The sequence below is a fragment of the Callorhinchus milii genome, unplaced genomic scaffold (assembly GCF_018977255.1).
Source record: "Callorhinchus milii isolate IMCB2004 unplaced genomic scaffold, IMCB_Cmil_1.0 Scaffold3, whole genome shotgun sequence".
NCBI lineage: Eukaryota > Metazoa > Chordata > Chondrichthyes > Chimaeriformes > Callorhinchidae > Callorhinchus > Callorhinchus milii.
In genome coordinates, this window is record NW_024704744.1 from 14,876,917 (window position 1) to 14,893,918 (window position 17,002).

Genomic DNA, 17,002 nt, shown 5'->3' on the forward strand with positions numbered 1-17,002 from the left:
TCAGTGAATACTGCTGGAAAATGTGTGAGTGCGTGTATGTACACCATATCAGGAATATGGGTGGCTGTGATTCCCTCCTCCTATAACCTGTTCATACTCACTGTCTGGGCTCAAACATAATTGCCACTTGGATTAGCTAATGGAGCCTATGGACCCAAACCGAATGTGCTTCAGTACAGATAAAAAAAATTGCGAACCAAACTGCATAAGCAAAGTTGAGCATTCCAAATTACACTCGCGACTCTCAAGTCTAACTGTGGGATATTCCTCAACACCCAGGAAAGTTCTGTGCCGGCCAGTATTCTATAAACCAATTGGTGTCCTGTATGATCAGACTGAACACTCAGCCAACCACAGTGAAGACTGCTGAGGGCAAGAGTAAGGAGCATTTACATTGTTGACTCTGAAGGTGTTGAGTAAACCACCCTTTGACATGCTCCACTTATTTTCAGAGATAGCAGTGGTTCATTCTGTAGCACAACATTAAGTTGGTATCAGTGGCAGCATTGTAAGGTAAATGAAGCACAAGACCATGGCTATAAAAAGCATGGGGCTGCTGATAAAGGCAGCTGTGATGCAAACAGATTTTCCTTCAAGGGCAATTTTAGAGCTTCAGCTCAGGCCCCAGATCTCATTGAAGTCAAAAGTATGCAACTGTGTTGCGTGGGGGATTTACTGGAGAAAACAGTTTACATCACTGACTCTTTCATTGAGGGCTACCCAGAGGTCAGGCCATTAGAGTGCCTTTTCAATGCCATTGTCCTTTTAGGAAATTCAAGAACCATGTTAATCATGTAAGATATCCCCACCCTTCCTTACCCCCATTGAATATAGGGCCTCACAACATGAACATATCTCAGTTTTCATTGTGAAAGGATGTGCCAGTTGATAAGATAAATGAAATCCACAAAATATAAATCTCAGAGTGCACCAGGTCAGAATGAGTTTGAGAGGAAGTTTTGTATCTAAGATTGTTATTTAAAAAAAACATTCCTACATAATCAAACCAACTGAATAATGCCAAAGGAGAACAGAAAACGAAAACTGCTGGAGGGCTGCGGCAAAGGCACCTGCGATGTCAATTATATTTAATGAGGCTAGCTTGTAAGTTAGTCCATGCAGCTGCCTTGCAGATAGCATCAAGAAACATCTCTTGCATGACTGCCACGATGTGGCCAAAGCACAAAGAGAACAAGTCTTAACCTTTCCTGGAAGCTCACAGCCAGCGAAGGAACATACTGTATATTAGACCATTCAATTTGTTAATCGTAGCTTGTATTTTATGACCAAGCAAACTGCCTAAATTGGCAAATGTTCATGTTTCTATCCATACTGAATTCCCAGACTCTGTGAATATAAAAAATGACTGTGTAACCAAGGTAGAACATGCAATAGAGGGAAACTTGGACAATTTTGTTGAGACAAGTAACTTAAACCTTACACTCGCTCAGGAATGAATTGAATAGGGTCTGCAGATGTCTTATCCTCCTCTTCCTCCTGCTCCAAGCCAGACTCTAATCCAGTGGTGGTCAACCCATGACCCGCGGGGCCGGGAAGTTGCCCCGGGGTCATCTCTAAGCAGCCCCTGAATATTCAACTAGTCTCGGTAAATCCGTGGTCGATAGTAGCATGTTTCCAGGTTTTTCTTAATTGAATATTTCTTGATTTCTGTCATAAATCGAGAGATTCAATCAAGAAAATTTTGTAGTCCGACCCACTGCTGTAATCTAAGAATTCCAAGCAGACACCATAAGATAAATGACCAATTAATCTATTGGCTAGGTTACCAGGAGAACCTCATCTTTTTGAATCGTGTCATAGAAAATTTAATGTTCACAACAAAAGTGTAATGAGGCTTCAATTTAATGTCTAATCTGAAAGAAGGCATCTCCAATAATGCATTGTTTCACTGTGTTCTGCGCTGGAGTTTCAGCCTCGAATATGATCTCAAGTCCTAATGTCGGCCTTAAACTCACAATCTTCTGACCCTGACACCATTTCCAGAGCTTTGATACATCCTCGTGATGTGAAAGGTGCTATACAAATGTAATTTGTTGTTGTTTTGAAGGATCAACAACCAACTGATATTCATTCACATATCCTCTATTTTGCAGTGGAAAAAAAATCTGATCTTCTAAAAGATTTGTTAATTTTATATCAAGTCCTCTACTGCTATGTTCACAGTCTTAAATTAGATATCCTACTTACATTTATATTGTCAATCTCTCAGACCTGAATCACATTCTTCCCTCAATTATGTTAAGCTTAGCTTTGCACAGCATGGACCCTTACGACCAGAATTGTAGAAACTAGAAGAACATAGGAATAGAGTTGGCTATTCAGCCCATATGGATTCACTATTGCTTTTTTTTAAACCCTCCTTCACAAATTATGTCCCTTTGAAGATCAGTTGGGTAAAATTGCAGTCAGTGTTATGTATAACAACATTCACATGTTGGGCTTTAATGGGAGTTCCCCATTATAATCGCACATCCTCAAAGTTGCTGTACAGAATGCTGACTGGAATTTCTGCACAAGGTTGTCAAACTGGGTCTATTCTACATGTGTAAACACATGTGTACAGCGGCATTTACACGTGTCCTTAATTATGTAATTTGCAACCGATTCCTTCAATTGGTTGTTGATTAGATAATTAAGGATGGACATAAAATCTAAAAACGGTGTTCAAATCAGGAATGACTACAACAGTACTTAACAAGTAAGGAATAAATGAGGATTTAGTGAAGATAAATTGCTTGTATGAGTATGAATATTTTTATCAGAAGATGCCTTTACTTAACCTGCATATTCAAGTCTGTAAACTAACTTGAAATGATAAGCAGACTTTGATTATGACTGGAAAGTGGAGTGATTGAGCATCAATCTCTATTTTAAAATGACTGCATTATGTTTAACATCACAACGTTGTGAATCACACGAGAGACAAATAGCGGGTGAGAAAATGATAATGCTGTTCAAAACAGCCTTTCTATTCAGTTAGTTATAGTGGAAGAAGCAATGAGATGCTACAACTCCACACCAAGTGACTACTCATTACCAGTGAGGCGTCTGTGGGGGAAGGAAGCCCCTCAGCAGCATTCTCCTCGATCACTTCCTGACAGGAACAAAATTACATCTTTGGGTAACACATACAGTAAGTACACTGCCTAGACTCAACATACAGCAAATCATTCACACTGTATTTGTTAACACTGTATATAGACTGAAAAACTTAAGACTTTCGATTACAGCCACCTGTTACTTTTTGTTAAATTACATTTGTGTTATTCGATTAAAAAAATCAACAGTCTAAACTATTCTGCTACAGTTATCATCTTTGAATTCACATCAGCATTGAAGTATTTATTATTGCAGATGTTGAACTTAAACTACCAACCTAACATATTTAATTGCTAAAGGTGAAATGTGGCAGGAACTATAGCCAGTTTGATTTAGTTTCTTTCTTTGTAATATATTTGATATTTTTGTCATTTGTTGGCCTGCAGTAGGTGCAATCCATGTTTCTTATGGGGAATTTCCATTGCAATGTTTTCAGACAGAATAATAGACTTGGCAAATACCAGAAATATAACTGGCCCAAAATGGACCATGTACAAGTGTGCACAAACTAAGAATATGGTATACCTATATCAGCAGAATCCTAAAATACTGTAACAACTCATCCTTGGTCATTACTGTAGATTCACAGCATAAAGATTTCAGATTTTTAAAGCAAGAAAACAAGGTAAAAAGCAGCCAATACTGGGTTAGTGTGAGTTGACTATACAGTTAAACAGGCATTTTGCAATCAAAAATAATGGAGGCAATATCAGATGTTATAACACACATTAAAATATGTGTGTTCCTGCTGAAAAAGTATTTTTTTCTCCAGAAAATATACTGGAAGCACTTACTTAAAACGGTAACCCACAAGTACCTAAAATGCAATTTTGGTATTTTAACATTATTTCACAGAAAGAAAGCATGTCTGTGGCAAGAATGCAGTTGATAAAAGTATGACGAGCATTTTAGAAATTTGTAATAGGCACAGTAAACTGAAACAATTCCAAAACTGAGATATATATTTTACAAAATGTATACTGCAATAATGACCTATTGTACGACTGCATTTTCTTAATAATACTTACTAGGTTACTGCTCTGCTCCCGTGACAAACTGGCTTTAGTTGATGAACGTGAGATGGAATACTGCGTACTGCCAAAGTACTGCCTTGGCAGGAAACAGACATGAGGGGCAAAATATGGCTATAGAAAGGCAACAGGTGAACAAAAATAAATTTATGAATCAAATCAAAGTCAAATGAAAACTCAAACAAAAAAATAGATGTATAAATTATCATGTAAGTTTCAACTGTACTAAATATTTACATGTCCATAATAAATTAACCTTAAAATAAAATAAGCACTACAAAGATTTATCAGATTTCCCAAGTATTTCTTCCAGAAGTTGCAGATTATTCACAATTCTGCAACTTGTGTCCTCTCCCACTCCAAGCTCCAAAATCCAAACAGCCCCATCCTCGCCCAGCTTCACTGACTCTCCGTAATAGTAATCCTTGCATTTGATATAGCGCTTTTCATGTCTTCTAGATGTCTCAAAGTGCTTCACAGAATATACTGTAAAGTGAATTGACTGTATATTTGTGGGCGAAACTCGGCAGCCAATTGTGCACAGCAGTGTCCCACAAACAGTCGTGGATTGAAAATGACCAATTTATTATTGTTTTGTTTTGGAGGGATTATTATTAGGCGTGTGGAGTAAGGAAACTTGCCCAAGGTTTCGCCCTGTCTGGAATTGAACCCAAGTGTCTCACTTGCAAGGCGAAAGCTCTAACCACTGAGCTACATGACTCCATCCCTCAGAGGATCAAGTTTAAGATACTCATCTTCACTTGTAAAGCCCTCACAGTCTTGCCACAATCTCTCTACGCTCTGCGAAGTAATTTCTTCTAAATTCTCTTTTTGGGATATAAGACAGTCATTTGTGTCTTATATGTGTGTCCCCTGGTTACACACTATCTAACCAGTGGAAACAGCCTATTTATGTTCACCTAGTCAAACCCTTTTATAATTTTAAACACTTCTATTAAATGGCCCTCCTCAAACAAAAAAAGGCCTAACCTATCCATTCTATCCTGATAGGAGTAACCTGCCAGGCCTGCTATCATAAACTTATGCTGTACTCTTTCCATCGCTACTATACCCTTCGTATAGTGTGGAGGTCAAAACTGCATACAATATTCCAAATATGGTCTAACCAAGGTTTTGTATAAGTTCAAAATCATCTCATTTCTATATTCTATCCCTCTGGATATAAAGCCCAAGACCCCATTGGCATTTTTGTTATAACTATGCAGCTACTTTTAGAGATTTGTAGATCTGAATCCCCAGATCTCACTAAATGACAATGTTAACATACTAGAACAAATCAGATGTGAGAGGAGGGCAATATGGAGATGGTCCAATGTCAAGCTTAATTAAAATGAGCTGCAGTACAATCATGTAGAAACACTGTACAATAAACATATGTTTACTAACCCTGTTATAAAATGGATGCTGGGGTCCCACCATGCCACTGTAGTAGCTGCTGGAAGGTTGCGGTGACATTACATTACCATTGAAGGCACCATGAAATGAACCAGAGGAAGAGCAAACTGATGGTGCCTGGCTGTAGATGGACGCAGCCCGGGGTGGAGCCTCCTGCAAAGGTAGTGAGGGATAAGGAATTCCTGCTATATTCACTGTGGACATCTGTTCCCTGGCTGCACGGACATCTGAAGAAAAAATGCATGGTAAGCTCATTTTTAACACTAACAAATACACACGCATCTCTCAGTCACAGAATTTTTTTTTAAATCTTCGATGCCAACTTATTGAAACCAGGGATCTTGGAACAGCTTCCTGTGATCAGAAGGCTATAAGACAGAACAGCACGAAGACCCAGTACTTCTGTACAGAAACCAACAATGAATCTGAATAAAATACAATATTATTTCTCACTCTGTGACTTACAAATGTAATTTTGTTGTTGTTGATAAAAACAAAAGGTGAAATGTTTCCCAAAACTCTTAGGCAAAAGGTCAGGGCAGAGGGAAAACTGCTACAACTACAAGAAAGTGCAATGGAGCTTCTATTTATCTGCAAAAAAAATAATTTCCAAATGACAGGTCCTCCAGTTTTATAGAAGTGAATGAAATGGAGTCACTGCACTTTCTTCAATGATTCATCATTGGTTGCTGGATGGAAATAATAGGTCTTTGTACTTTCCTTGTGATACACAATCTGTATAAAATGTTCTTTCTGTTGAGAGTACTAAAGGACTCTTGCTCCTCATTGGGTTCCTTGCCATGGTCATTTGAACTAAATTGTAGATTCCATTATTCTTGTGAAAGAAACTTGATATTTGTCTTCCAGAGTTCAAATCCTTTTTAACAACTCAACTTTATACAAAAAAAATCTAATATTCTCTTGAATAGGGGCACTAACAGCTTTGTCCGCAGATCAAGGCAAAACAGAAATACTATAGTAATAATGCCAAAAGAACAAGAGGCCTTGAGATATAACCCAAACCCTCCTCTGATTAGCACACCATTGCATCGTGCAGTACAATGGGCAAGTTTACTGCCCCCAACAGAGATGTGTGCCACAGATAAGCTTAACCCAATAGACCCGGTATGCAGCTGAACTCATTTTAATGGGTGCTGGTTATATCTCCAATTGTCTAAATGTTTGACTCCCATCTGAGTGGGGGAGGGGAAGGGGACTTATTGCTCTAATAATAAAAATAATAATCCTTGCATTTGATATAGCGCTTTTCACGTCGGGAGGACGTCCCAAAGCGCTTCACAGAACACACTGTAAAGTGAATTGACTGTATATTTGTGGACGAACGCGGCAGCCAATTGCGCACAGCAATGTCCCACAAACAGTCGTAGATTGAAAATGACCAATTTATTCTTGTTTTTGGTTTTGGAGGGATTATTATTAGGCTCTGTGTGGAGTAAGGAAACTTGCTCAAGGTTTCGCCCTCTGTCTGGAATTGAACTCAGGCCTCTCGCTTGCAAAGCGAGTGCTCTAACCACTGAGCTACAGGACTCCCTAGATAAATAAGAAACACTTTTTATAAGGTACTGTACATCAAAGATATATCAGGGATATACATGACAGATGAAGTAAATAGGATCTTCTCAGGGACATTTAAACCCTATAGCAGTTGACCACTGTACTAAATAACAAGTGCAGGATGCCAGTTAGTGGGTGGAACTGAAACACAATTTTTTTTAAACAATATACAGGACTGAGTCATCACCAACAAAAGAGGGTGAGACATGAAAAAGAAGCAATTATCATGCTCATGAGACATCTGTCTGGAGATGGATAAAGAGAGACTAACAAAAACCTCATATTGTCTAGTTTTAAAGATCGATGAAATATTAGCAATATCTAAACGAACAACTGAAACTAAAATGCATTGCCCAAGATAGGTCAAGACACAGAAGAATTGTCCAAAGTAGTTGCTGAAATTGATAACAAATCTACCTGAAAAGCTACAATAGCCTTCACAATTTTAGCTGAAAGGCAGCATTACAAATCTAGTTAGTGATCAACTAAATTGAGCCATTTAAACTTAATCTGGCCATCAAAATAAAAGCCAATTACAGTACCAAGAAATCTGACCAAGAAATACAATTTTAACGAATGCATCACATCAGGAAACAACAACTTGCACTTATATAGCACCTTTCATATAGTTAAACACGTCAAGGGGCTTTACATAGATGGATTAATAGTCCCACATGGGTGAGAAAAGGGTCGGAGGGTTGGGATGCGGTGTAGGTTTCAAGAGGCTTTAAAAACTTAGGATACGGTAAAAGGTAGTCCAAAATAGAGTCCGATGGCAAAACTGAACACGGTATAACATTTTTTAAGATTTTTTGGTCAGCCAGGTGACACGTGCAGAAAACCATTACTGTGCTTCAGTCTATACAAAGCAGACTGCGAGTTCCACATAAGTGTGCCACCCAGGCATTGAAATTTCCCTTCGGCTGGAATGGAGTGTAGACTCTGTACCCAGAAGGACGCTCTCTGCTTACCTAATTTTGGAATGGGTTTGGGGCAGGTTGACAAGAGTCAAGGCTCGGGACACCAGAATCAAATCAATTCTGACATTTTAAAAGATGAACAGAAAACAAGTGAGTCACAAAAAGGAAGTGGAAAAAAAAGGGATAGAAAAACTCCCTAAAAAGTAAGTCAAAACTCTGTGTGAAGCCTCAGCAGGAGGTAATCTATAATAAACACAGCGTAGGAATTTGCACTTCAGATGTGGTCCTTGTAAGGCTAAGGCTTGAACTCTGACATTCTAATGACTAATAATCAGGAAGATTGAACATTTCTCATTGCACAATGGATAAACTGTCTGAATATACATTTCAAAAATCTAATACATTACTACTGAATCACAAAGTAGATAAATATTTACACCATTGCTCGATACTACATAGAAGAACTTGGCATTTTTTTAAAAAAGCGGCATATACATCACAGCACTTTACAGATATTATTGTCTAGTGTTGTGATATTTGTTTGCAGGTAAAGGCATAGTGTTCAAAATCAGAAATCTACATCTTTTCAAAATATGCACTGAAATTAGACAACAAATGTTTGTGTAAATTTACTGTAAAATATCAGTTAAAAACATTTCCACTTTGCAGATGAGACTGTGAATAGTGTAACACACAATACTGAAAATATTGAAAACCCAGTTTTCTTGGTTTAGCCATACATATATTTTTTAAATGTTTATTGTGTTTTGGTTAGTGATTTTTTTCTAATTTTCATCAAAGTTCATATTCATTTGAAGTTTATCAATACGGTGGTGCAGGAGAATCAAACAGTAAGTCGGCATCAAGCATTCCCAGTCAAGCAGGGCACAAACAGAGATGCACAGCACAGGAAAGTTTTATGATGTCAGATACACAAACCTCTCTCTCTACTCTGTCACAAGAATATTCCCTCAACTCAACATCAGAAGAGAACCCCGTTTCTGCACCAATGTGATTTCCCCCCCATTTCAACTCAAAGCCATTCGTACTGTCCGAGATTGCCAATCTAGCACGTTTGGGCCAGTGTTGATAATCTTCTGTTGAAGGCCAGCGTTCTGCAGCAAATGGATTAAGACTGCCCAAACCATTTTCATTTAGCATCTTTATAGCCAGCAGAGAGGAGAAATGTACATTCCATCAATTTGTTGGATTTTAAATTGGTCTCAGTGTTGAAGATGTTAACCTTCTGTATTGCCCAGGTCCCCATCTTCCTTTCACAATACATTTTATAAGTTTACCTGAACCACTATATAAAATAAATTAATTAAACTGTACAAAGCATTACAAAACATTTCATGCATGCAGTTTTTATGGTTGGTAAGCCTTGCTTTGCTGTAACAAAGATGACAAAGATGTCAAGGGCAGGACTTTCACACCTCCTGCCCTTGTCTGCGCCACAATTGCTGGCTGAATGTTTAGATACTATGCCCCTAACCTCCGTAACTCCCTCCCTTTAACCTCCAGTTTAAATCACCTGTCTTTAATTCCCATCTTAAAACGTACCTCTGTGATCCAGCCTACGCTCATCTCCCCATTCCCCTCTCACTAATCAACATCCAACCTCATCACTATAAAAACTCCAAGACATTATCCTACGTGAAGGACACTATAACTCCACGTTGTTGTTGCTGTTTTTGTAATTGAACAATCAAGGTCCAGAACAGGCTACTGCGGAACAGGTTACACAGCCCTAGCACTCATGCATCAAAAGAGAATGTAAATAAGTCTCATGGATATTCGTCATGGATAGGATCCATGGCAATTTCTAGAGATCTTGAATTCAGATGCTAAAATTGACTAAAGCAGGCTTTGTAAACACAAAACCATAGTAAAATATAACAAAAATGTTCTGAAATCAGGACAGAAAATGCTTCAAAGCTAAAGCGCTGATGTCTCAAATTCAGTAACAAAACTGCACTTCATAATCCTGTAAAGATGAAATCATTATTCAGTAGACAGTAAAATCCATGAACTGCTGACTATCTTAAGCATTTTGATGGGAAGGATTAAAGAGCCCCACAAAAGGTGTTGCTCATATAAAAAACATATTTAAAGATATAGTTATTCAGTAATTATCTTACAACAATAACCTTCAATGATCATACATGACACAAAAAATACTCACCTGCAATAATCTCACGTAGTTTAGGATCCAAATTCACTGTACAAGGTAGGAACATTTTTACATCACGTGAGGAAAGAATTGGTGTTCTTGAAGATAGGAAAATTTCGAAGCTACGAATATCATTGTCAATTTCCAAAAGTGGTTCTACATCTTTGGTAGATGGAATGTTTTTGGATATTCTGAAAGTAACCACAGGAAATACTGTTGTTAAGCAACAGCAAACAAATCAACATGCTTCTATGGTATTCTACATGGTCAATTCACTTTACATTATATTCTGTGAAGTGTTTCGAGACGTCTCAATGACGCGATAAAATGCAAGAATTATTATTATTATTATGATAGAATGAAAACCTATAAAAGATATTTTCAAAATTCTTAGCATTTTAACTGATCCAATAATAGTAAATTATTCAGGTAGAGTAATAACTGTGCTCCTACAGTAAAATAATCAAAAGAACAAAATCACAATGACAAATAGAAGCAGAAAAAAAAATTAAAAATCTTTTTCAAAATAATATTAATTTATTGTGTTGATAACACATCAAAGCCCCTCACCAGTAATTATTGTCACATTTATTATTTTTGTGGGCAAATCAAGCAATGTTCTGCACAGAAAGCTTCCACACACAGTAAATAACCAATTTTATCTGAAGCATTGTTAGGGAGAAATTATTTTCTTTTGTCAAATAGGGTCATGGGATCTTTTACATTGACCTGTTAAAGACACAGACATCTTAATCTCTCATCTGAAGGATGGCACCTATGAGGATCCAGAACCATTTTTATACTCCGTGTTACAATGTGGTTGAGCAACCCTGGTTGCCCTTTGAAGGTGATAGTGGACCTTCTCTTTAAACTGCTGCCTTTAAGTGCTCTGAGGTGCTATTAGTGTGTCAAGGCTACTAATAAATGCAAGTTGTTTTTTTTCTTTTCTGTTTTTAACAACCGAATGGCCCGCTAGGCTATTTTAGAGAGCATCTTAAAAATTAACCAGGCAATAATGCAAGGTACTACATATAGGAAGTAAGAATAGGAAACACACGTATTCCATGAATGGGACAAAACTTACCAAGGGGGAAGCCAAAGAGATTAGGTGTCAAAAAACATGTCAAAACAGTGTGAAACAGCAATAAACAAGGTAATCAGGATGCTGGGCTATATTACTAAATCAGTTGAACGTAGATCCCCAGACATCAAACACAAAAGAGTGTTCTGGTCAAGTCACACCTAGAGTACAGCATACAGTTCTGGTCACCAGGACATAAGGGGGCTGTCTAAGTCCTAAGGACAGTACAAAGGACAGTAACAAGAATGATCTTTAGTGTTAGAGGAATGAGCCATGAGCAATGATTACAACAACAAGATTACATTTGTATAGAGCCTTTCACGTCGGGAGGACGTCCCAAGGCGCTTAGATAATAACCTAAGGTTCTTCAATCTTGGGAGATGTCTCAGATGGGATCTTATAGAGGTGCATACAATTTTAAATAGGATTGAAAAAGTATACCCAGAACAATACTTTACGATGGACTTCAATAAAGTACCGCGGTAGAATTATAAAGTGCAATTTCAGGACAGATACCAGGAAATTTTTCTTTATGACTGGATGGTGATTGAGGCCATGACACTGGAACCAGCTAAAAATCAGCTCGATGCTGTGATGGGAGCCTCAGCCCAGACTGTTGCGTTCAAGTCTTGAAGTGATGGCTGAATCCACAGCATTCTAACCCAGAGATGAGAGTGCTACCAACTGAGCCAAGGTGATAACCCAATTCTTTCCTGTTCCACAAGTAGAAAGGTGGTACAATTCACAAAGGAAAATGTTCTCACTATTAAAGACAGTAAACCATACTGTTTCTTCATCATCAATTCCAAGTGAAAAAAAATGAAGAGAGGCCCGAAAAAATGATTTGCTCTGATTCCTGAGTTCACAATGCGAAGTTCAACTGCACTGCAAAATTGCAACAGCAGTAATATGTTCACTATGGTGAAAAAATACTCCTATAGCTAAGAGTCAAAGTTTGGTGTAAATTCCATGCAATTTGAATGAAATCAATGATAAACATGCAGCATAATTCAAGTTTTAGGAACACTTACTTCATTCAGAGCCCAACTCCTGAAATTATTCAACTCCAGGAATCAGTTTTGAATGAAATCAATCAATACGATCAGTTGTAGTATAAGCTCCAGCTACGTAACACTAGGAAGCTCCCATGTGGTGCAGTTATTTTATTGTTGGTGAAGAGCTGACCACAATCCCAGCTATTGATTAACAATAAAAACAAAATGCCAGTTTGTGCAGGGTTTTCACATGACTACTGTTGCCGAGGATTTTACCTGAGGAATATAGAATTAGATTTTTACTGGGTTCCAGATGTGAGAATGCAACGGGAAGGGGCAAAATCTTAGGCACATTTCCTTACTCCATATGCCTCTGTTTACCTAACAGTAAGTAGAAACCTAGTTATTAGTTGATTGGCAGAATGCTTTACGGAGGTAATAATCCTTCAAAAAAAAGAATTTGGACACTCATTCCTTGACAACAAGAGGTGGAGACTGCTTGGTGATCCAGGAGAACAGGTAGGCCAATTTACCGAAGACAAAACACGCCTTTGCTCTCAGAGCAATGATGTAGATTGTATAAAATCGATGTGCACTGACTTGCTCGCTGTCTGTCGGTTGGAGATTTGTTTTCCAATCATATAAAAAACATTCCACCCTTCTGTGAGGGAAACTTCTTCTCTCTGTTTGACGTAGATAATGATATTGAATCTGACATGGGGAATTGCTTGCCTAGAACCAGTGATCTTTTATTCTGGTGGAGCTTCTCTCTTTTGTTTTAAAAGGAAAAAACAACTTGCATTTATATAGCACCCCTGATTTAAACAAATGTTTTGATGTGCTTGACAAATGCAGTGAGCAGGGAAATGCATTTAAAGATTTTGATCAAAGGCACAGTCAGAGACTTCTTGGGAGAGAGGCAGCAACGCAAAATGGTTTTGGTGCAGAGCACCAGAGGATGGGCACATTATCTTTTATTATTATTTTTTAATTTTTATATATTATTATTATTTGTTTGCTTAGCAGTAAGTAGGAACCTGGTCAATTGGCAGGTTGGTTTTCTGGGAATATCAATACCTTTAAAATAAATATATAACAATAATAACAATTCGGTCACTCAGTTCATGACTGTTTATGGGACACTGCTGTGTGCAATTGGCTTCTGCGTTTCGCCCACAGAATACACAGTCATACATTTTACAGTATATACTGTGATGTGCTTTGAGATGTCTCAACGACGTAATAAGGCGCTATGTCAAATCCAAGGATTATTATTATGATAATAGATGTCCTCAACTTAATTGCATAAACATTTCATAATAATAATAATAATAATCCTTGCATTTGATATAGCGCTTTTCACGTCGGGAGGACGTCCCAAAGCGCTTCACAGAACACACTGTAAAGTGAATTGACTGTATATTTGTGGGCGAACGCGGCAGCCAATTGCGCACAGCAATGTCCCACAAACAGTCGTAGATTGAAAATGACCAATTTAATTATTGTTTTTGGTTTTGGAGGGATTATTATTAGGCTCTGTGTGAAGTAAGGAAACTTGCCCAAGGTTTCGCCCTGACCTGCCTGGAATTGAACTCAGGTCAAGTGCTCTAACCACTGAGCTACAGGACTCCACTTCATGACATGTTTCTTCATATTTGTGATGTTTGGATTTCTTCAACAACTAGATTATTGCCATTGGTTACATGCAAAGCAGTTTCATAGCACTGTGAAATTAACTAATCGATGTAATTCTTTAGAAAAATGGATTTAGTTCTAACAATAATTAGAGATCAAACGGCCAACTAAGCTCTTTTAAAGGGTTTCATTCTCAGCTGACATGTCACAAGACGCAGACTAACTGAATTTTATTAATGTCAACTAAACCCCCAAGCTGAATCTCAACCCTGAACATGCTGAGGTTATGATAAAGCCAGCAAATGTTTTTGATGCATAATAGGGGTGTTACAGTTTCATTCCAATATTTTGCAACTAATCACAAGATCGGTTGGTGCCCACTTCTTCGGGGGGGGGGGGGGGGGGGACTCCTAATCTCCTCCAAAAGCTCATTGTCTGAGATGGAATGGAGGAAGGGTTGATGAACAAGCAGAAGTGCTTGAAGCAGGAGTTAAGAAGAGGGAACAGGCAGAATATTGCAGCTGGAGGAGGGTGGGGCAAGATCAGTATCAGTAATCATTTTTCTACAAATTAAATTCTGCTTCAGATAGACCACAGAGCAAAATCTAAAAATGTGCCACATATTCAAATGAAATAATTCTGCCAACAACATTAGAAATGCCAGGCTATATTATTATAGTAGTACTTTTATCCAAATAAAAACTATACTGAATAAAAATGTTTTTTTTAAAAAGAGTTACTTTTTATGAAGCAATCATGAAAAAACAAATTTGCTACATTCCACTTTAAGTAGTGGGAAATAAATAAACCTTTCATTTGATACAGCATCTCCATAATGTCAAATCATCTCAAATAGCTTTGCAGATAATTGCTGTTGGGCACAGTACTGTAATTGTGTATTAGCAGGCAGCTTTTGCTCATGGCAATGCCCCACAAGCTCTGAAAGTGAATGACCTATTCATCTTAAGGATTGTTGACCAGGATGCTGAGAAATATCCTTCTCTTTTCAGCATCAATGGAATCTTTGACATTCACCTAAACAACCAGATGGGACCTCATTCTCATCTGAAACACAGTACCTCTGCAGCATTCCCCCAGTACCACACAACAGTGTAAGCCTGGACATCAAGTACTGATGTGGGACTTAACTATAAAAAGAAGGGAGTTTCTCCTGGTGTCCTGGCCAACAATCCCCAACATTAAAAACATTTATAATTAACTTCATGGCTGTTTATCTGATGTTGCTGTGCACAAATTGTTTGCTGCATTTTCCTACAAATTTTCAGTTAATACAGTTCACAAAAAAATAAGATGTTTTGATGGTATAACAAGGATTATTTAACATTATAAATTGTCATAAATAGTTCAGGTTGGAATATTTAATGTATAATATTACATAAAATGCAATACAATCTGAAAACTGCTGCCAAGAAATACACTGAAAGATTGAATCAAAGCTCAATGTTCAGTTCACTGGCACAAATAGATGGCTCCTGCTGGGTGTAGTGCAACCTCCTAGAAGTTACTTAGGGATTTTACTGGCTGATAAAGAAGAATACCAAAACTTCTACATCTCTGGCTCTGAAAACAGCATTCGCAAAGCATTTGCACTTCATTATTTCTTTGTATGCCTGCAATCTGGCTTCTTTTGGACTCAACCTATTTTCTCCAATGTTTTTGCGTATGTGTCAGCCATGAAGAGTTTACTGTAATCTGAAGTAGCAACAGGTGACACAAAAAAAATTCAAAATGATTGGGAATCTGTTATAATAATAATACTTGCATTTGATATAGCGCTTTTCACGTCTTCTAGACGTCCCAAAGCGCTTCACAGAATATACTGTAAAGTGAATTGACTGTATATTTGTGGGTGAACGCGGCAGCCAATGCGCACAGCAATGTCCCACAAACAGTCGTGGATTGAAAATGACCAAATTATTATTGTTTTGTTTTTTTGGAGGGATTATTATGAGGAGTGTGGAGTAAGAAAACTTGCCCAAGGTTTTGCCCTGCCTGGAATTGAACTAAGGTCTCTTACTTGCAAAGCGAGTGCTCTAACCACTGAGCTACAGGACTCCACATTATGGATGGCGAGTTCAAGAAACAGTTGGTATGGAGCAACATAAAGAGGATAAAAAATGTCCACTGTAGCATGTAACTACCAGGATGGTAGAAGGCGAACTAGATGCACCTTGGTCTTTTTTTGTCTAGCAATTCCTATGTTCTACTGTGTTACTGAATTCAATTTCAAAGGAAAAAAAGAGAAAACCCTGTTTTTTTAATGTAAATAGCCTTCGAAAACAGTCATCCAATGTGTCAGAAGAGTAACATGAAACCATGTCCTTGCTGGTCATTAGCTAAAGCTGTTGATCAGCTACAAACTACACTGAACAGAAGTACAAGGTCCAAAATGGCCCATAGAAGAGGAAAAAAAAGGGAGATTCAACTTTTAGAAACAAGAAAGAAACCAAATACAACCGTATTATAATGGGAATTATAATTATACATCCAGTTGTTTCACCTCCCCAGCACGCACCATTGCTTTGTCAAGAAAGATGTGGATGAATGGTGTTCTGCTTTTAAACTTGTATCACTTTCTTTCACAGGAAGGAAATGTCCTCTTCCTCTAATTTCCTTCCTCCCCTAGCTCTGTGGTTGTGCCAAACCTCCACCTGGCATCAACCCTTCATCAGATGAAGAATTATTGGGTATGAATCTTTGAGAGTTCAATAATTAATATATACATTATGCGTATATATATATATACACACACACACACAAACAGCTTCACTGGAACAAAAACAATCTACGATCAAATGCAACCACACATCCTTGTAATACAAAAATCACCCACATTACAAAATAAAATATTTCTGGAGGATAATCTCACAGATATCTTTGTAAAAAAAGGCCTTCTGCAGAAAGTCTGCACCATATTCATAATACTGACTGCAAATACACTGTTGGAGCTACAAACCGTGTTATTCAAAACCAGAGAAACCATCTGCACACAGAGGTCCTGGAGATCAAATGTTAAATGGCATATTCCTTATGTA

General features: G+C 37.8%; 1 protein-coding gene across 8 annotated transcripts in view; it reads right to left on the bottom strand.

Moving 5' to 3' along the window:
* Window positions 1–17,002, bottom strand: part of LOC103187116 (kinase D interacting substrate 220) — a 70,786-nt gene that overhangs the window by 13,487 nt on the left and 40,297 nt on the right. For 4 of the 8 annotated variants that reach the window (XM_007906468.2, XM_007906467.2, XM_007906470.2 and 1 more), the window contains 4 exons: window positions 10,248–10,426; window positions 5,559–5,794; window positions 4,149–4,265; window positions 3,059–3,115 (listed from right to left, as the gene is read on the bottom strand). In XM_007906468.2, coding sequence (XP_007904659.2) covers window positions 3,059–3,115; window positions 4,149–4,265; window positions 5,559–5,794; window positions 10,248–10,426 — 589 coding nt within the window. The remainder of the gene's footprint in view (window positions 1–3,058; window positions 3,116–4,148; window positions 4,266–5,558; window positions 5,795–10,247; window positions 10,427–17,002) is intronic. The other 4 variants (XM_007906472.2, XM_007906471.2, XM_007906473.2 and 1 more) reach the window with 3 other exon arrangements.